This window comes from Thermobia domestica, chromosome 15 (assembly GCF_964235325.1).
Source record: "Thermobia domestica chromosome 15, izTheDome1.hap1.1, whole genome shotgun sequence".
In the NCBI taxonomy this organism is placed as follows: Eukaryota; Metazoa; Arthropoda; class Insecta; order Zygentoma; family Lepismatidae; genus Thermobia; species Thermobia domestica.
Window position 1 is genome coordinate 8,834,105 of NC_137468.1, and position 23,201 is coordinate 8,857,305.

The 23,201-nt window shown below is 34.9% G+C and overlaps 1 protein-coding gene across 1 annotated transcript; it reads right to left on the bottom strand.

Moving 5' to 3' along the window:
• Positions 1–6,297: 6,297 nt before the first annotated feature.
• On the bottom strand, positions 6,298–7,482 carry LOC145672009 (E3 SUMO-protein ligase ZBED1-like). The gene has a single exon (XM_081741191.1). The coding sequence runs from the start codon at positions 7,480–7,482 to the stop codon at positions 6,298–6,300; it is 1,185 nt and encodes a 394-aa protein (XP_081597317.1).
• Between the last annotated feature and the right edge of the window lie 15,719 nt (positions 7,483–23,201).

Here is a 23,201-nt window from a genome sequence, read left to right on the forward strand (position 1 = left end):
AATTAATACCCCATGTATTACTCCCACCTTGTTCCTTATGGTTTAAAGCAATACGTGATCACATTAGTACCTATGAGGAATTCAAAGCGGCATTGATCGCAAATTATGAAAATGACTTTTTGCTGGCAAATAGAGATGCCACCCTTAGAAATCAACACTTCAATCCTCGATTGCACAAATCTCTTGTAGAGTTTGTTGTAAATGTCTACAACGACTTAAAGGTCGTTAATCCTTTGCAATCGGAATCGAGAATAATAGCATCGATTCGAAATTTGCTTAAATTTAAACTGCAACAGATCTTATTTTCCACACAGTGTATGAGTTTCAGCCATTTATTGATGCTTGTCCAATGCTACGAAACTCAATACCATGCCATGAACCCACAATCAGGAATGGGTAAAAGTAAGAATAATTCAGATCATTTGGTGCCTGTTCGGAATTTAAATATTCGGAGTGTGAATAATACAGGACCTAACCTAAGCCGAGTATACTCTAGCAATCCAAATGAGCAAAATAGACAAGGTTATGTAGGGAATCCGCTTAACCTAACTAATCATGGTAATTATGATGTCAGATCACTCAACAGCAGTAGATATAAAAATAATCGAAGTACTGAGCGAAATTCCAGAAATGTAGCGAATTACGTGGATAGACGTAATTGGAGATCAAGAGATGGGACTTCATACCAAAGTCAGAATCACGATGAAAGACATGTACAACACAATGTAGAACCTAATCATGATAGCGCAGTACAGTGTACTTTATTAGAACCGTATGCAAGTTCGAATGTAACCTGATTACCGTTACTGAAATTAGGTTAAATTCATGTTAGTTGTAGATTCTTGTAAATTTTCATTTTAAGTTTATGTGTTAATATCAATAATGAAAACGATTCTTAAAAATACTTGAAATGCTTAAATAGTTTTAGGTAGACTGGAAAATTAATTTTCAAATGATTTTTATTCTTTCTTGTTAATATGGGGAATTATAATTCGATTTATAATTAATTAAAAGCAAAGATTATTTATATTAGATTGATTTATGTTGAAAACTTAATTGTCAAAGATTATGTTAAAAGGAAGCTCTATTCTATAAAATCAATTATCCAACGACTACCTTGAAAGAAATTCTTCTTTATTATAACATCTTAGTGCTACTATGTATACCTTTAAATGCAACATCCGACTTATTTGTTATTTAATGCGCCCGTAAAGATTAATATTATTTGTAACCCACGTTTGTCCTTTACATTTTTCGAAATCGCACTCGTCGACGATTAATTAAATAAGCGACGATATTTTAATAAGGAAATATATTAATAATATAGTGGATAATAATAAAATAAATATAATTAATGTAATTAAAGATAAATATTGATGAAATGAAAGAATTATTACGAATGTATTTATATATATATGTATATGTGAAATATAATGAATAGATATACAAGGTGCGATCAAAATATGATGGACATATATAATATAAGAACACTAATGTAAACGGACCAGTGGTTCTTGAAGATAAAAGCCAAGCCTACTCATGACTTTTATATTCAGTCCCTTTGTCGAGCGACATTTTTATACAACAAAATACTTTGGTTTGTGTAATATTTACCTGTACCTTGGGCAGAAAGTACTCATACATATGCACTATACTTAGTAGAATGTTCATTTTTATATTAACAAAAGAAGATTGTTTTTAATATATGTAAGTGATTATTATGGGATAGTTGATGATATGAACATGTTTTATGGTTAACTAGTCAGTGAGTTTGTGTACTTAACAGTTTTAAGAAAAGGATATTATAAGTTATATCAAATAATAAACCAGTTTAACAGCGTTTATAGACGTTGTCAGTTTTATTAAAAAGGTGAGATTAATGGTATTTAAATATCGAAACTAATATTTTTATGCCAAAGAATTACTACCACTTCGGATTTTTTATCCCAGCAAACGAACCAGGTTTACGACTATCTTTTGATAAGTCGTTATAAGTGCCAAAGAGAGGGCGTAACCCTCTAATGGCTAGGGTTAGGAATATTATAACAATGACAACAAATGATGAATAAAGAATTCCTTAAATCCCTAACCCTTTACTATTAAAAAAAATTCAGAGAAGATTCTTATTAATTCATGTCATACAATTTTTGAAGGAGCAATAATAGGTAACTTAAGCCTTTGCTTCAATATTGGAACCATTATAAGTTTTTAATTGTGTAATTTTATCTGATTGTTATTTTTAATATCTTTATTAGATTCCATTACTCACTTTTAAAACTATACAGATGAGTGAGTATTGTGTCCACGTTATCAGCGTAAGGTGGCTGTTTCAGTTTAAATACATGTATGAGTTACTTGCTGACTATCAAATTCCTGACCATCTTCCGCTCATCTTTCCATCCTATGTTGCACAATAACTTCATCCACAACTCCATATAACCTATATAATGACAACTAAGTTGCATCTTGTACATCATGTAATTGCTCTGCCACCCTTTCCCTGCCTGATGTTAAGGCCCGCACAGGTCCTAAGTCTTTGATCGCTATAACAAGCTTTAATAAAGAACTCTGAGACCCTCTCAAAGTCAGGCACATCTACTGTCCTCATACTTCAGTTCCCTAAGAGAGGGCATAACCCTCTAACAGGGTTCTAGCCGGAACGGCTAGTCACTTACCAAAAAAAAAAAAAGAAATTCAGAGAAGATTCTTATTAATTCATGTCATACAATTTTTGAAGGAGCAATAATAGGTAACTTAAGCCTTTGCTTCAATATTGGAACCATTATAAGTTTTTAATTGTGTAATTTTATCTGATTGTTATTTTTAATATCTTTATTAGATTCCATTACTCACTTTTAAAACTATACAGATGAGTGAGTATTGTGTCCACGTTATCAGCGTAAGGTGGCTGTTTCAGTTTAAATACATGTATGTAAGTTTGATTTTAAATAAAACCTACCCGGTGGCGTATTTACGATTTTGTTTCGGGAGGGGCTTTGCTAACTTTCGGGGGGAGGGCTTTGCCTAGAAATGTGAAAATTCTGGAAGATATTTCACTTACTTTACTATACTAAGTAAGATTTCGGGGGGGCTTAAGCCCGGTAGTCACCCCCCTAAATACGCCACTGAACCTACCATTACAATATAAATTACCAGCTTAATCATTAAGACAAATATAACAAATTATTTAACGTAAAAAGCACTTATTGCCTACATCTCTGCCTATTATGTAGCACGGAGCGTTTCCATGTCCAGCGCGTTGCTGCAAATAGGAATGTGCGATACTTCGATATATCGATCGATCGATCGATATTTTGGGAGTATAGCTATTTCGATATTTTTAAATATCAAAATCGATATATCGATACTTCGAGATTTTTCGATATTTCGATATTCTTCGATATTTCGATATTTTTCGATACTTAAATATTTCGATATTTTTCTATATTTCGATACTTCGGTACCATTCGATATTTTGATAATGGAGGTGGTCTCCATAATTACTAGAAAACATGTTTTAATTACAAAAAATAAACAAAAATGTTGCGTGCAGTTTGCCCGTAAATAGATGGCTGAGCGCCGCAGATCAATAACTGATTTCAAGGCATATTTTGAGTTCTATACTGAAATGGCTGTAACATATTCTGTGTGCCAAACATGATCAAAGCCCAAACAATATAGTCAACATGATTCCAGAATCGAGAAAATGTGGCGATAGATAAGGGCGCATATAATCTGCAAGCCTTATCCTTAGTTTTCTCGAAACTTCTTGATGTTAGTCAGTCATCTGTGGCGCTGAGTCGTTCAAACACGACATTGTGTAACAGGAAAAGAGCTGAATAATGAGTACCTGTTGTGCTTATAAACTCTGGTATAATTGGATAGAATAGATATATTTATACAATATTCCAGATATATTTATACAATTTCTACATACTACTCCTCTTATATTGTCGGAAACGCAAAAATTACGTGAACTACAACTAAACTTGCACACAAACTTTTATAGTATACATACTACGAATCTTTGTTTCTTACAAATGAGTATAACTGGTGAACAGGAAACATATTGAAGTGAATATACAAGAGAAAATAAGATTTTCGTAAAAATAATTCACCATCGTGATAGTAATAACAATTTAATTAAATGCTCAAAAGTTGCACTAAATAGGAATTAAGATTAACTTGCTCTTCCTTACACAAATCTCATTAAAAAAAAAAAAAAAAAAAACAATTGTGTTATACCACCGGACTGGATAAGCGAAGTCTTACATAAATGTTACAATGCTATCTTTAAAAAGTACACAGTACTCTTCTGAAATCTAACATGTTTTTGTAAACCTGACAATATTTCAATTCTTTTTTAAGAGTAGGTAATAAAACCTTACCAATTTTTATTTTGTAAAGCATCATACAATTATCATATTTGTCATATTCAAAATATGTTATGACGTGTTCACAACTTCAAAAAACTAATATTTTAATATTTATAAAAATGAAAGCTACATTTTACTATATACCAAATAATTCAATCAGTTCTGCTTAAAGAAATTAGTGATGTAATATAGACAAATAGACTTGTGTGTCAGTATATCCATAAAGTGTATAATTTTACTTATAGAGTGTGACAATTAATCGGTCCATTTTAAAAACGTTATTAAGAAGAAATGAAATTTTTTGGGGTATAACAAACTGGAATATAAACTAGATATGAAAGCATTTACTTATTTGTGAATTTAAGTCACCAGACAGAAAACAATCTTGCACAAAAAAGAAAAACAGTGTTGCACCAAAAACTTACTGTCCAAAAATAACATCTTGCCGATGACCGCCATTTTGCACTACACTCTCAGTAAGTTTCTTCCTAAGGTCACACGTTACTCTCTGCAACATATCTAGGATAACCATGTTATCGCTAGATTATGGAACATCCCACTTCACCCGATCTTGCGGGAAGGGATTTTTGCTTAGGGAGCATCTGAAATTCAGTCTTCAAAGTTACTGCACCACATACAATTCCAGAACTAAAACGTTGCATTCAGAATGAAGTTGCAAGAATTTCCCCAAGATATGCTGCAGGGAATAATAAATTACCTTAGGAAGAAGCATAGTGAGCGTGTAATGTAAAATAGCGGTCATAGGCAAAATGTTATTTTTGGACAGTAAGTTTTGATGAAACATTTTTTTCTTTTCCTTGCAAATTTGTTTTCTGTCTGGTGACTAAAATTCACAAGTAAGTAAATGCTTTCATGCCTAGTTTGTATTGCAGTTTGTTATACCCAAATAAATGCCATCATTTCTTCTTAATAACATTTCTAAAAATGGCCCAATAATTCACTGCTGCAGTCTTCACTTACAGTAAATATATTAAGACACAGAGAATACTGATACGCTCTTCACAGACTTAACATTATAATGTCCACTATCATTATCAGTACAATTGGTTAAGAAATACAGCAAAACAAATATTTCTGAAATAACCAAGAACAATTGAACATCAACGCCACTAATGATATTAAATACCGAGGTACAATGCTGTTTTAAAATGTATTGAATTAAAAGCACAATTTCTTTTTCATCTTTCACTAACATTTCTGAATCTTTCAAAAATTCCTAAATTAGAGTAGACGATTTACATCTAAATATTTGAGTATTTGACTTTTAATGTAAATGTACTTCTCATATTTTATATTTGTTTAGAACTGGATAACTTATTTACATCCAATTGGATTTGTTGTTATTTGAATAAACCTTTAATCACTCAGCACTGGGGAACAAATTTTTTGTTCATTGCGAGAAATATCAACTGCTCAGCATGAAACCCAGTAAGAGCAGTTCGGTTGTCTGTTACAACATTTCCTCCACTACTAAAAATACGCTCAGATGGAACGCTGGTACCTGGTACACACAAATATTTTTTAGCGAGTTTGCTCAAGTGTGGCAGAACTGACTGGTGATCACGCCACCAAATAAGAATATCGTCATTCATACAGGGCTGTGGCATTTTTAGATAGTGATCAATCTCTTCTGCAATTTCATCCTTAGGAGTTTACCAATACTGGTATTCCTTCTTCTTTCTTTTGGCAAACACTGCATCAAATCCAGACACTTGTTTTCCTGAACGCTTTTTACATGTCGGAAGTACCTCCATGGTGTTTGATTCATTGGCTGATGAATCTGGAGAAAGCTCGTCAATTATTGCTGATCTCACCGAAGACATTTCGTTTTCATTGAGGTAAGTTTCTCTGAAACGGACGTCCAAAAACGTGCTCATTTGCAGCAGTTTACATGGAGGTTTTAAATCTTCAGGTTCATTTTCACTACATCACTGTACCTTTTCTTCAGAGCGGAAAGTACATGTTGCTTGAGTTCTGGTATCAATAGATCCTCAGCTGTTGGTCTTGCATCCAATTCGATGCCAGGTGGACTTCTATTTTCATCAGCTGAGCCACCAGACACTTCCGCATCGTCAGATTCTTCAATTATCGACAGAAGTGGAAGGATTGCACTTCCTGTGACATATGAATCTCCACTCATGAGCTGAGACATTTCCTCTAATGGTTTCAGAAGTGCTATAACTTTCTTCAGCAGTTTCAACTCTGAGGGATCAAGCAGCATGTCACTGTATTTGCCCTTATAATATGAACTGAAGAGCTCCACTATCCCACTGTACTGAGATTCTACAGCTTCCAGAAGGTGCAGAGTGGTCCACCAACGAGTAGGTACAGCTGCTGAAAGTAGTCTTGGCTGGTTGCTCAAACTTTCCATGACATTTTTGAAATCTCTTCTCAGTTTGGAAGATAATGAAAGTGTTGTCTGTATCTTCTTACACTTAATGATCACACTAGATAGTGGTTCCTCTTTCAAGATCTTTTCAATTCCTATTTGAAGTGTGTGACCGAAACAGCTAATGTGGTTAAATTTCATTAACTTCATTGCTGAAAGAATATTAGCTGCGTTGTCTGTGGTAAAGGCAACAACAGATGCTGTAGCTATCCCCCAGTCGTCGAATGCACTTAATAGGGCATCCTTTAGGTTTACTGCCGTGTGATCAATATCAAGGAGTGAACAATTAAGGCACACACTTAGTAGTTCCCAAATGTCACTGACAAAGTGTGAAGTCAATGAGATGAAAGGATTTTTCCCAGCAGAGGTCCATGTGTCAGTAGTTAAAGCTACTGACTTCGCTTCTTTCATTAACCTTGTTACGTGATTTTTTGTTTCTTCATAAAGTCTTGGAATGTAAGTGTCTGTCATAGATCGTCGCCCTGGACATTCAAAACCAGATTGTAGACATTTTACCATGCAACGAAAACCTGGCTTATCCACAGTACTATATGGTTGCATTTCTGTAGCAATGAAATAGGCCACGCCCCGTGTACACCTCTCCTGTGTTCTTGAGTCCAGTGGTCGGTAATGTTGAAGTGTAATGTTACGTTGTTTTAACTGTGGAAATGAACTCCTATCCTCTGCCCTATGCATTTGATTGACAGTTGATTGATGAGAACCAGAACAAGACGATGAACTTTTTCTGCAAGCAAAACAGGGAAATGATTAATTTTGCGACATGCATGCTTAAATCTGTATATATCTTTCATAAAACAATATATTTAGGCTGGAATTTGGGTAGGAGGAGGGGATTCGGAAAATGTTACTTGTAATTCCACTACATTAAAGTACCCCGCAAGAGAATTGGGTTAAAAATGAGAAGTGATATAGTGAAACCGTTATTATGCCCAAATTATAGGGGGATTCTGGTCACATTGTAGTTACTTCTATTTTTCCAGCTTTGCAGTGGTTTGGCTGTCCCCTGGCTGTTTAGCTGTGGGGAATGTTTTTAAGAAAAAATAAAATTGGTGTTTAGCTTAAATTTGGAATAATGGGCATTCGAATTTGCCGTTCATTTCCATCAAATTCGACATACAGAGCTGAATATTTTACGAACTGCTTATGCAACAGAATGAAGTCAAATGGTATCAATAATGGGACAAGGGAGAAACATTATGACGAGTTACGGTCGTCGTCCGCCACCTTGGTGGCGACCATATTGGATTCAACGTTTTTTAATGAAAAATCGAATAGAGTAGTTTGTTTTATGATAACTGTAACGTGTTTCACTTACTAACCATGTTATGGTACGTTAAGGTAGCTGAAACACAATTATTGCAATTTGTAAAATGAACTGCACCATTCTATTTCTCGTTAAAAGAGAGTGTCATTTGATATATCACGTGGCAATGTTCTTAATTGAAATAACGTTGAATCCACGCTGGAGTAGCGCTGAGCGCTCACTTTACCCAAAATAACACATTAGTACTGTGATCGGTTGTATCATCCCGTTGCCTTATCTGACGGTTAAGAGATATCGAGACATTTTATTAGAACTGGCCCTGAAAGTGGCTGGAAAGCTTAGAAGCAAGCACTGTCATGCCCTACTTTCTAATATCCATAGCATTTTTTTCTTCGATATTTTTCGATACTTCGATATTTCGATACTTCGATATTTTCGATACATCGATATTTCGATACTTTGATATTTTTCGATACTTCGATATTTCGACACTTCGATATTTTTCGATACTTCGATATTTAGATACTTCGATATTTTTCGATACTTCGATATTTCGATACTTCGATATTTTTCGATATTTTTCGATATTTCGATACTTCGATATTTTTCGATATTATCGACCGATATATTATCAAACCTTCGATATTTCGATATTCGATATATCGATCGACTTTCAATATTTGGTCGATATCGAAGTTCGATATTCAAAACCGAATATCGCACAGCCCTATCACTATGTTTCTGTCTCATAGAGTGCATATTGGAATCAGTAAAGCAAAATCTAAATATTTAATTAGAAGTTTGTTCAATACAAAAATTAGCTAATCGTAGTTGAAAAAAAATCTTACGCCTTTAGAGTTTAAAAATAATTTTGCAATTCATGGTATTTCAGTAATCTGTGCCGTCTCGATTTTCTTTCTTGTATCTGAGGGATAGCCTCCCCAGTCTGGGAACTAGTGGAGTATTGAATCTGTTAAAAATAAAGGAAGATTACGAAAAGTTGTGATTTATAAGTAGTGAAGCGTGGGAACCCATTAAAAAATAAAGGTCATCGCCTATGTTGTATACTATCATCATACTCACACGCAGGTGAACTATATTACATTTAGAAACATACGTTGTATTTCCGTTACCTTTGGCGCATTGTAGAATTTATTATCCCTTATATCCAGAGTAAAATTTGCCTATGAAAAGCATAAGATTTCTTAAAAGCAAGACTTGTAAGACTCTTGCAAGCAAGACCAAGACCAAGACTGGATGTGCAAGACCAAGACCACCCCGCTCTTGGTCTTGGTCTTGGATTTGCTCATCCCAAGTCGTGTTCTTACAAAATTATTGTGGGGATTAATGTAAGTGTCGGAAGTAAGATATGAATTGTTCAGCTATGTGCGAACATTGTAATAGTCTCTTACGTCACAACGCAGCAAACATGCATTAAGATCAAGACGCAATTGATTATGAACAATAACATGTAGCTTATATATTGTAAATAGTGTTAAATGCCTTCAATATAGGCAAGAATTGTATATATGAATTATTGATAGAATGATGTGTAAACAAAAGTCAAGGAATGAATAATGAACGTAACATGTATAAGGAACAAAAAAATTGTAACATTAGCTAGCGGTAGGGGAGAGGTCCGTGATGCTGTGAATACTAATGATTAGTTTTAATAGATAATAGTGTCAATTAATTCATAGCTACCGGTTGTCAGTCCGGGACACAGAGATGGAGTGGGTCAGTGCGTCAAGTGAGTCAAGTTTTCTGAGTGGGTCAGTGGATCGTGGGTCAACAGCATGTGACCACTGTGACCCACCACCCACCGTGACCCACTGTGACCCACCACCCACCATGACCCACTGCGACCCACCAGCTCTGTATGATCAACCGACCCACTCTGCTCACTGCATTGTAGACAGTATCTTCTGAAGACTGGTAAATTTGTCTCCGTTTTACTTTCAAGACCTTCATTTCCCTTCCTTTTCCATTTGTTTCTGTCTACTTACCTGAGGTGAGTATATCTAACCAAGTGAAAAAAGAACTTCAGGCACTTTTGGATATTGATATTTTTAATTGTCATAGATATTGATTCGGATATTGATACTAGCAATAGGACTTATACTACTACTTGGCTTTCGGGACCTGTGCGTTTTTAGAGGAGCTAACTACTGGAAAAAATACATTTTTGAATCACTGTAATATACAAATTATTATATAAAAAATTGAATGTAACTATGTGTGCTTGATCACCATGGTCAAATTGCGAAGTCAAATGAAATTACTTTTGGTATATAGTTAGGCCTTAATCCAAACTGGGATGTTATATTGCTTTCATTATAATGCATAATATCCTAAGGAGGTAGTAAGGATCCGAATTTTTGAGAAAAAAATGAGTATCTCGCAAACCGTTAAACTTACGGAGCTGAAATTCAGTGTATTAACTCTTTATTGAAAATAAGCAGAATGTGTCCTAGCATTTTTTTTAAATTCTCCTTTATGGGGGGGGGGACTTTCTATATATGGGAAATTGGTAGTGAGTTGGTTTGTAAAAATGATTGATGTTATTTAAGAAAAAAATCACAAACAAAAAATACAATGCTTGGCTTCATATATCCATTGCTTTCTACTATAAAAATTGCTGAAGCTTATGTTTATTATATGGAGCGCCTACAGCACAGGCCTAAAATTTGTACTGTAAGCTTAATTACACGGACATCTTAAGTTTGGGTTATATGCATAATTATATGGAAAATTTTACACTTTTTTCCGCTTTACGTTGGTCTACTTACCTTGATTTGGAACTTTCAAATTTCATCCTTTTTTCCACTGAAAAGTATCGAAGGAAACAATTATACTATGATAATTTAATTGAAATTCATCGTAATTTGGCACATGGCAAACAGCAGTGTGTTAATTGAAGAAAAAGAAGGAGGGAAATTCCCATTCACCTCTGAACACTTTCCAGGACCCTCGTTCCCTTTCGCTTTCTAGAGGGGGAGGAAACTTGGTAATGACATCAAACCCTCATGTGTAATTACAAACATTAAATTTATAAACAAATAAGAAATCATCAGTGTATCAGGCTTGGATTTTGGTGACGATGGATTTTGGTGAGTCAGAGTAGGTCACAGTGGATGAGAGTAGTTCATGGTGGGTGGTGGGTCACGGTGGGTGGTGGGTCACAGTGGGTTATGGTGGATGGTAGGCGAGTGTGGATCAGTGGGTCATGGGTCACGGTGGATGGTGGATCAGTGGGTCGTGGGTCACGGTGGGTTTTGGGTCAGTGGGTCGCGCATCAAGTTTTAATTGACCCACCCCAACTCTGCCGGGACACAGCAGGTCAATAGGTGGTGAATAATGGAACAACCCTATACATATGGGTTAGGGGCAAAAGCCCCCGAACAAAAGCTGACAAAAAGGATGCGCGAAATTGAAAAAAAAATACGAGTAATATATTCCACAAAATCAGAAAATATTTATTTGCGTTCATCATGTATCAAGAACAAAGTGAGTGTGACTTGAGGTAGGGACAGTGAGTGTCACGGCTCAGGCGACCTACAAAGCCAGAAAAATATTGAAAGGGAGCCATTTTGGGATATTGCGTAGTGGTCCATGCGATCTTATGCTACAGCATTTGAGGTAAACGAGGCAAGCGAGGACGCGGCAATTCTGTGAAGTTTGCAATAATGATAAGCGCGCACGTCGCTCTCTTAAGGTGCCCTTCCACACGTTCCCATACCTCTAAATGTATTAATATATACATCTTTTATTTGAAGCATTTCTACAAATTGTCGAATACACAAAATTTAAAATTCAAAAACGGAAAAATGTATACATTAAAATGTAGAATTTTACATATTTATACAAATATCTCTTAAAGTATTAGACCTAGCGAAAATTGTTAAGAATAGCCTTTTTAATATCGTCGTTCAAGAAAAAGACTGAAAGGAGTTTGAAGATCGGAAGAACAGTAACGGAGATATGAGTGATAATCAAAAATTGAATGTTAAAGGGGGCTGCAGGAGAGAGCACAAGAGGGAGGGGTGCGGACTTTTGGGGAAATATACCTCTAGTTGGGTCCTAACAACTGGCAAAAATTCAGCTTGTCTCGGATTTTTCCCGACAAAAACCCTTTATTTTCTGGGCTAATAGTACTTACGCCACTAGCTAGGCATCAATGAAGACAAAAGAACCCAGTAAGCAAGGTATATAAAATAACAGGTAGCCCCAGTTCGCGATTAGCGTTCTGATTGGCTCCCTATCCGTGACGTCATGTGGAGGTATCGGTGAGAATTTTTTTCACTTGCCTGCTCGTTACACTTCGCGCTTTCCTCGTAAAACTGAATTCACATATGTACTTCCTTTTCTTTTGAAATACGAATAATGAGTTTTTTCTACTCACAGATGGGACAACATATTTTAATAAATAAATAAATAAATTCCGTCAATAATGATTAATTATCTATACAAATAAAAATGAATATAATGTTTGCTCGCTAACTTATCCTAGACCTCTGGGTCGATTTTTACAATTTTTAGTACATGAGTTAACCTGGCCCGACTAAGATTTTTGTTACATTACTTTGATTAAAGGGCGAATCCTAAGGGGGTAGAAGGGGTTCAAAATTTGTGCCTAAAATATAGTATCTCACGAACCCACCAAGTTAGAAAGATGAAACTCGGTATATAAATTCTTCATGAAACTTAAGGGAAAAAATGTCCCATTGTTTCTGAAAATTTCCGTTCTAAGGGGAAGGGGGAGCCATTTCTATTCATATAAATAAAAATAAATACCTAGGTAAAAAATCATTGTAACAATGTTTGACGACTAACTCCTCCTCGACCAACTTAAAGTACCAAGTATTTTTGGTACTTTAGTGCACCCAGGCCTAAAAAGAAATTCATCATTTTTCGGCTAGGGGATGAGAGGAGATAGAAAGGAGACGACAAATAATCGAAAACAGCCGAAATTGGTGTTCAGTCCATAATTTTCGGGGTAACTGTCTCGATACCGTTTAAGTCCAAATTCATCCTCTTTGGGCGTGGGGAAGGGGTGACATAAATTTTTGTCATTACACTTTCATTGAAACGTGGATTATGAGGAGAGGGAGGAGTTCAAATACTTTCCATAAACCAATCCTCTCCATGAGAACATTTCAGATAGTAAAATACATAAAGCAAACATAATTCAAAGTATTCAGAGATTCTGAGTATGTAATAATAAATTAGATTAGGTTGTGATAGGATAGGTTAAGTTAGGTTCCAAATATAATCTACCCTAATCTAGCATAACCGAAACTAACCTAACTTAATTTGGTTAGGTTAAGTTAGGTTAGGTTAGAAATCTAACATAACTTATTGTATTTAGTGTATATTAATCAAACTGTCATATATCGTTACTGCAAAATATTTCCCTTACAGTATTAATATTCGTTTATTACTCAGTACAACACTTTACAGTATGTGCTACAGGTTACAAGTTGCACATCAGAGGGTTACAGGTTGTAGAGTGGTATACATACATGAAAAAGCATCTTCACAGGGAAAAATTTGCAGTAATTTGTCCTACACTTTAACCTTCGATTTCTTGGAACTTAGTTCCGTGGCTTAGCCTCCTCTGTCGGTCAGCCCTTCAATTATAAAAATAATGGTGAAAGTGCACGCAAGCACAAGTGATTTTGTCACACGATGTGGCATTGGAGAAGGAATAAAAGCAAGGTTATTTGTACGTAACAAGTTCGATTCGTTTAGACAAGATTAGGTTAGGTGAAGTTTGGTTCGTAATAAGTTTCTATGAATATTCTGCTCAAAGTGCACTTTGAGCACTTTGGCAGAATAATGATTCAGATATTCAACAAAACTTAAGAATATCGTTTAAAGTAAATAATATATGTGAGTATATATTTATATTCTCGTTGGTATCCCCTTCCACTTCGCTTTACGTACATAAACTCCTTAAGTTTCAGGCCTGCAGAAACAAATGTCAATAAAAGTAAATTATTGTTGTTACATATCTGTTTTCCAACTTGACTAGCGTCTAGTTTATCTTTTTCCCATGCCAGTTTGGTATCGATAATGAAGGAACAGCGTCAGATCTTAAACACTACTTTTGCGGGAAACCTTCAGACGCTTTGATTATCTTGTGGTGAAAAGTGAGCAGAACATATTCGTGCATTATCCATATTAAAAGTGTTCTTTTGCTTACAGCAGGAAATCCATCTTCTTCGAAGTTCATCATTTTTAGGGAATCGATGGTACATTATTTCATTTGTATTGCTTCCTCTGTTATTACAATAAGCTAATGCGCAATTAAGATGGTTTTTGCTCATCTTGAAACAATATCGTAATTGTTTATGGAGTATTTTATTTGCCCTGTTGAAAAATACTGCGATACATCCACGTGACGTCACCAGCCTCAAAGTATCCTGGGAAAAATGAGAGCAGAAAAGCTGAATCAAGAGTCCCCTGCCCAGTAAGTATTACTGGGAGTTGGCTTTAATGCGAGGCTGCGGAATTCGGAGTTGATTGACAGGTGCGCCACCCCCGTCATCAAGAAACGGTCACTCGATAGCTCTGGGCTAGGTTGCCAGTGCACTGTAAAAAAAAATCACCTAATACTCACTTAATTCAAAGAGTTTATGCAAACTATGCAATTCCTATCGACATAATTTTTTTTTTAATTTGCATAAGCAGTTACCATATTTGAATACAAAAAAATGAAATATCTGAGTTTTACGTCCCACGGTTATGCCCGTTAGGCTAAAGGAGACGTTGATGATGAATAATGAATGAAATGGTGGAATGCAGAAAGTGGGAGGAAACGGGAGAACCCCGAGAAAACCCACGCACACGGTGTTTGTCCACCACAAAATTCATTTGTTGGGGGCTGGGATCGAACCCGGGACCCCAAGCACCAGATTTAAACGCTCTACCACTGAGCCACCGCGTCCCCGTATTTGACTACATTTTGCATATTACTCACCTTCTATATTTTATAACCACCCGCGTGGCGGAGCGGTCTACCATTTTAGTCTTCGATTGCAACATAAAGGGTCAATTCCGCTGGGAATAGTTGAATGCGATGGTACTAACCCCGCTTTATGCAAGAAAAATGTAGGTCCTACATTTAGAAGCTTCTAAGCTTGTTTAGAGCGTTAATTCTTATCAATATAATAATAATAATAATAATAATAATAATAATAATAATAATAATAATAATAATAATAATAATAATAATAATAATAATAATAATAACAATAAATATTAATTCTTATTAATAATTATATCTAAGAATATTCCACTCTTTCGAAGAAATTTTGTTGGCTCTAAAAATAGGATTGTCTTCGTATAATACATTTATTTACAATCTAATTACAGTCTTATACATAACACTTGAAATATATAAATTATATACATAATTTCCTATTAACAGTTTAGAAGTGCAATGAAGAATATACCGGTATGTCTTATGTTTAAGTTCGATTAATCATTATCACTAGGGACCAGATGTTTAGGCATAAAAAACCTGGAAAATAGGTGGGCAAATAGGCACTTAAAATCTACAAAATAGGCACTAAAATGTAACAGAAAACGATGAAGATAAATACTCAGTACAATTTTAAAAAATTAAGTCATAAATAATGTTCAAAGAATATAGAAACCTGTATACGTTGACACACGCAAATTAAACTGATAACAGATGCTTCAGTTTTTTCTCCCCCGCTTCTTCGTCGCATTGCACTATGACCTTCCTTATTACTTCTCTAGCTTCGCTGTGTATAGTTTGCCTTCTCTTACGTTGTGAAGCCATTGTCAAATGAATAATAAGCAACAAAACCACGACCACAACAACACCCAACAAATAATCAACTAACTCTTCAGAATGACATTCATGTGACATTTTTTTACGACTGGCAACGCTGACATATAGGAGGAGAGTAAGGGAGTGTCGCAAGAGTAAGGCAGGAAAATTTTTCCCCTCTACCTCAGCCCCCGCTGGTAAACAAGCTAGCTCCCTATAATACAGTAAGGGATACTGTGCATAAGATGGCCATACGTGAGGTAGATGAACGTCTGTAGAGCATTATTTGTAATATACAGTGTCATCTAATTCGATAACGGCGCTAATTATTTTCTTAAATATTTCATTAAAAATCTCCATGAGGAGTAGTTAAATCTTCTGGGTGAATTTTTGTGGACGATTGTCTAAAGAAAAAGACCAATTTTGTTCATCTTTCAATAATATTCCTGTAATGTTGTTTAAATTATTCCCATGAATACATACGCAAGAGGAAGTTTACTTTACGCTTAAGGTTTTCACTTTTAACATTTTTTTTTAACATTTACTTTTTAACATTAATATTATATTACATATAGTTCATTAATAACATTGAGCAGATGGCGTCATTTGGGGGAAGAAAAAGGGCATTTGCTGCCCTGAGTGTCAAAAATACAAATATTTTGGTTAATTGCATACTAATATACTAATAAAAGCATGAAATTCCCATATAAATGGAGAGCCTTGCTCTGCTTTAGAATAATCCGAAATGACACTGAGTTGCTCCGTAGTAGTAAAATAATAATAATAATAATAATAATAATAATAATAATAATAATAATAATAATAATAATAATAATAATAATAATAATAATAATAATAAAGAACAAAAAGAACGAAACGAAAGGAATGACTTATCGCTTTCACAACCACTGGATGTTTTCTGTCCAATAGATGACAGCATTAGTGCGCAGCTTGACATTGCAAAATTGCATATATGATATGGAATGTGTTCAGAATTATTGTTCTCAAACTTACTACGGGCATTACTGTAGTTTAGGAGACCTGCGTGTGACACGCAGTTTGTTGACAATTCACCACATTAGACAAGAAATACAAAATATGCGCAGGTATGCATTTTGATTTAAGTTATATATGAGTTTTTCATAGTGCGAAAAATACTACTGCTACAAGAAGAAATAATTAATTTTGCGCCATACACATTTAAGACTTTTTAGAGAAGCAGTAAAAGGTAATTTATGCCTTTGCTTCACAACAACCTGTATTAGCTTAAGAGTGTAATTCCACCTGATTGTTGTTTTCAATGTGTTTATGGCATCACGTTCCTCACTTTTAGCACTATACAACAGATTAAGAGAGACTTACAGCTCACAGTTCAATAATTTCTTGCGTTATATCTAGCTAGAGGGCTTAAGTACCCCAAAAATAGTTATATGACCTATAACATGCCCTAAAAAGTGGAAAATCACCTGAAGATTGTGAAAATGACAGTTAAATTTATAACCGTAACTTGGAAAGACTAAAACACATATCAAATGATAGGCATCTTGGTCCACAATACAATAAAAAATAAGGTAGCTCCATTTTAAATATGTTTGATTTTAAATGAAAAGAACTAATTAAAATATTAATTTAAACAATTTAATGATTAAGACGAATATAACAAATTATTTAATGCAAAATGCATTTATTTTCTGCATCTCGGCCTATTATGTAACACGCTGTTTTCCATGTCATGCAAGTTTCTAGAAACATAAAGAAATAATGCCTCCACTAAAATCATGCAATTATTATTTAGAATTAATCAATTGTATATGAAAAATTGGAAAGTGAAAAACAGTGACACTTTTTGGGGGACTTCCTTAGGCATGCTTTCTCTCTCCGCCAAAATACAGGCTGCCAAAATAATAATAATAATAATAATAATAATAAATTTCAGAAATAACATAAAAATAATACACACGAATTAATTTTGGAAATATATAATAAAAATAAAAGCTGTGAGTTCTTCCACTTACATTACATATGCTTACATTACATTACCATTTTTTTGGACAATATAGAAACAAAAACTAATGCCTATCTTTCAGTTCCTCTTTCTTTCGGTTATAAATCGTCGTCTTATGAGAACTGGCGAGGCTTGTAGGGAGGCAGGGTAAACACCGTCTACCCGTTAAAATTCCATGTGCATTAAATTTAAGTCTTTCTCCAACTTAAAATTTCCTATAATTTATTTCCCTTTTTTTCAAAGCTGAAAGTAGATCCTTATTTAAATTCTGCTTCTATATAGATAGACAGATTGTCGAGCGTCTTGGGGAACCGTGAACATTATCCCCGTGTTAAATCCATATTCCTTGCTTCCAACAATAGAAACATAGAAGTACTACCTGAAATGTGCACGATTAAAAGACCAAACACTCACTTTGTTGAACTCCTGGTAAGAGGTTAACTGATCCGTCTATTCAGGGTTGGAAGTCTAGTGTATCTTAAGATAGATTTCTAAGTAGTAGAAACACCCTTCTTTTTTATTGTTGTTGATTATTTTAAATCTCTTTTCGAGATTCCTGTATAAAATGTTAAATTGTTATAACGTGCCGTTGAAGAACGATTTCTTTTTACTCATTTTGTCGTTTTCTGTGTCTAATATTTTAAGAAAATGAACACTAAGGCTTTGACAACTCTAATATTATTGTTTGTTTCGCGAGAGTGACACGTAGAAAAAAGATTGTTACGGTAGTTTTCTGTCTGTCTGTCTCTCTCTCTCTCTCTCTCTCTCTCTCTCTCTCTCTGCTTGAGTGTTTATATTACACTGCACTATGAAATCGCTAGCGTAAAGTGCGTCGAAAATTTCTGTTTAGTGTCCCTTTTTAGCGTTCCGAATGTTTAGCATCCCTTTTTAGCTCCAATAAGACATGGAGGCACAGATTATGATGGATTTGGGTTCATCGTAATGCGTTTAAATTTTCAACGCTCTCCGAATGGGAATTGAACCCGAAACTACGTACATTAATGGTAAACGTACTAACCACAATACCAGTAAAAAAAAAAAAACAGCCCCAACAAAAATTTCTGGGTTCGCCCCTTCTTTACACGAAAGCAAGCAGAACTAGTGTTGGAAATTAAACTTACCGTTTTAGTTTTACATCTCTTGCAGAAACCTATCGCTTGCGTAAGGCTGCTCAGAAAATATGATTTGAATTTTACATCCCTATCAATCTACCAACAAGGATATTACGGGATAATTTGAAGGACAATGGGACTCACTCATACACTGAATATATACGTAGGTAGAGTGCAGTGGTGGAATTAGGTATTTTGCGGCCTAGGCAATTTATTGCCGAAAGCCCCTAACCCGTCACTATATCATATCCTGATACACTACCCATAAATGAAATTGTTCCAATTGATGATTTTTTTTGGCCCTTCTGAGCTCTGCATCCCTACTCTCTGTTTCACCCTAGGAAGATTATAAAACGGAAGTACGTCAAACGCGTAAAATCAGTGTAGCCAGTACCAAAAAGTGCACTTTTCTGTCGGAAAGGATGAAAGACTATTGTTCCTTTATACATGTGCATATAGTCTCGTACAACAAGGTTGCCTTTATTCGCAGAACAAGTGGGAAGTAAATGACACAAGTTACTTTATGTAGTTATTTAAGAAAATATCTTTACTTAAATAACTTAATAGTGTGTGTAATCGAATTTTATGTATGGACAAACGACAAAGAAGTTCGAAAATATTTTGAGTTTATATTAAACCCCAATTCCAATTGAGATGTTACCATATCACATTAATTATAATAGTATACTGAGGAGGAGTCCGAGTTTTTGTCCCCCCTCCCAAAAAAATGAGTATCTCATCAGCCGCTCAACTTAGAAAGCTGAAATGCGACATTTTTAAAAATAAGCAGACAGCCTATCAATTTTAGCGTTCTTGATAATTCCCTTCAGATTCTAGATCGTACTAACGTGCAATTTTCTTACACGCACTTCTGGATAGAAAAGGAATTCAATTCTATCTTCAAATCCAATTCTATCAATCCGTATTATATCTTTATTGCATCAATTTAAAAAATATATATATTTACTGATTTATTTGTTTCCTTTCAAAATACGAAATAAACACATTCTCACGTCCGAAGTTTCGATCAAGACAATTAACAAAATAGACATGCTGAATATCAAAATAGACATCCTTCTCTTCTGGGCGCCGCAGTTTCTTTCGAGAAATAATTACAGCGGGTATTTTTTTTTTAAAATAAAGTAATATGTATAAATGAATTTTGAAAGAGAGAAGACCATTAAACCAGTTACTATCACTAATAGTTAAGTTACAGAATACGTTGCTTTGTGACTACTCTCCCTTTTATTTTGAACATTCCCTAAGAAAAAGTTCCTGGTGTACGTATTCATTCCCTTTTTAGTAGGAGGGCACTCTGTTAGTATAGACCCTATGACGAGTTGGTAGTGGGTTGTTATGTAAAAATAATCGAAAACAATTGATATTAGCGTTGAATCCATAGTTTGGGGATCACTGAAATGAACAGTATCTCTTCCGAAGCTGCTCAAGTCTAAGCTTAGCCCCATCCCAAAATTTGCTTGAACAAGTTATTGAAGCAGCGGGGAATATAAAGGCTAAAATTTGTAAAAAGACAAAAAAAAAAAAAAACTATAAAACGACGTTTATGGCGGAAGCTTCCCGGACCACCCATTATTCTGTGTGATATTCCATACTACTGCTGTGAAATGAAATAACGGTTTTTCGTTAAGAACCGACAGAGATTTTTCAAAAATCTGAATGATTATAAAACAGTTCCGATTTTCAAAGAAAATTGTTTCGAATTTAAAAACTGTTGCGTTCGTAACTGAAACCGATTTTTAATATTTAAAAAAAACGAACTGTTTTTAGTACAAAAACGAGCCATTTTAGAACTAAAAACGTTTTTTGTGATTTCGGTTACTGACAGAATTTAATATGTTTTTGAAGATTGTGGTAAATACAAATTAAACTTTAGAATCCACTTGCGCGGCAGTTTATAATTGTTCTTGTGTACAGCGCAGCTCGTACGTTCAACTAGCATATTAATACAAGTACTTGCAATCCTATCTGTAGCCGACGACAAAAGGGGAAGCATTGCACAAGTAACATTGTTAGATTTACTCTCACTTAAATATCAGTGGGACCGCTATCGCTCAGTGCTAGAGATTCCACCTCTGGTGCTTGGGGTCCCGGGTTCGATCCCAGCCCCTGCGAAGTGAAATTTTTGGTGGACAAACACCGTGTGCGTGGGTTTTCTCGGGGTTCTCCCGTTTCCTCTCACTTTCTTCATTCCACCATTTTATTCATTATTCATCATCGCCGTCTCCTTTAGCCTAACCGGCATAGCGTGGGACGTAAAACTCAAAGATTTCATTTCATTTTCTCAAATCTCAGTGTATCGAAAAATTATTTAAAATGTAGCTACTTTTGCAGTAGATACACAAAGAAAGTGAGACTGACTGTTAGAATAATAATAGGAGTATGCAAACTCATCCTTTATCAGTTAAACTTATTACGATAAGGTAAGTTTGGCAACATGAGCTCAATTATTGCCACATTGCAGGTCATTCGGCGGAAACGGGATGACAATTTTGATTCATTGTGATCTTTGATAGTTCAGTGAATTTTGTAGTGCGCGTTTCTTCTGTCTTGTTTTGTTATTTTCTTGGTAAAGTTATTCCATGCGTTATTTGTGTGTTATTATTAGTGTTGTTTTAATTTTGTGTTTAACTGATATAGTGCTATTTTTGGAGACAATGGTTGAAGATTCCCACATGGTTATAAGAAGCAAAGAAAGAAAGGGAAACTTTTTTCTACATTTGAAAAAATCATGTTATTAAACGTTTATTCATATTTTGGAAATCAGGCAGTGAAGCCGGAGAGAGTGTTGTCCTTAGGCGTCAAGGCACCTCTGGAAAGGGGAAAGAGTAATAGCTATTCATACCATGACTGCGAGTGGGTTAATTTCTGGAAGTGACATCGTTTTTCGCGGCAGAAAAACAGGTTAGAATTAGATGCAGCCAAATAAGTTCCAAAGAAAAACTCTTTTGGAATGTACCTCCTAATTCCGTGATTGTTATTGATAATGACCCCAAACACTCAGTAAAAGACGAAAAATTCCTACCAAATCATGTACTAATAACAAATTGTAGAGTGGTCAAAAAATAAAGGTGATGAATGTGATGCAATCTGGAACAAATTTAAAGTAATAGAAATGTTAAATAAAGTTGCTTCTAACATAGAAGTCTCCTACACAATAGACCGCATTGGAAAGGAAGCTGGACATGAAAATCTTCGTCTCCCCCTTATCATTGCGAACTTTCTCCCACTGAATTTGTGTTGAGTAAAGATTTGGGTGTTTCTTGCCTCCAGGAGTAGATTACGTATGGTAAGTAATTACACTTCCTCTTCTATTATTATTATTATTATTATTAATATTATTCCTATTATTATTATTATTGAGTTGCTTACCGCTACGCTGTTTGGTTTGTGTTCCTCCTCTTTTATTTTCTCAAATCGGCTGCCTTCTACTCATAATAAATAGCAATGTCGCTCTGTAAGACGTCTCGTTGAAGTCATTTCCGTTTTATAATCTTCCTAAGGTGAAACAGAGAGTATTCAGTCTCATTAGTCGGAAATTACATGCTGATGAAAGGAATAATGGGAATACTTTTATTCATGCTACATGTTCTGAGGTTCTGCAGATGTGTTACTTATAGAACTATGCTCGAGTGAATTAGGATTTCGTAAACTTCATAATTTTATTGCATGACGCACTTGAAGATATATCTTTTAAAAGTTAAAGAGCAATGCTCTGAAGTGAGAGACCCAAGGCCGTTGCCCAGATCGCCCTATGGAAAGGTTGTCGCTGATGATACCTATCATTCATACCATTATGTTTTGAGTTTTCCATATTGTTTGCTCTTTTTCAATATATACTCTTGCTCTTTGAGTATAAAGTACAAAATTTCATAATTAGTTGATTTTAATACATGTAATATGTTATTCCTTCGAAGTCTAGGTTTTCCATATCTATCTATACAGAGGTTGGACAACAAATCTAAAACGTTTGCAAAATTGTGAAAATCATACCTAGTATGATGTGGTATCGGGTGACATCCAGAAGTCCTAAAGTGCAGAAGTCCTAAAATGCAGAAGTCCTAAAAATATGGGCACTAGACCTAAATTTTAGGACTTCTGCATTTTAGGACTTCTGCACTTTAGGACTTCTGCATTTTAGGACTTCTGCACTTTAGGACTTCTGCACTTTAGGACTTCTGCACTTTAGGACTT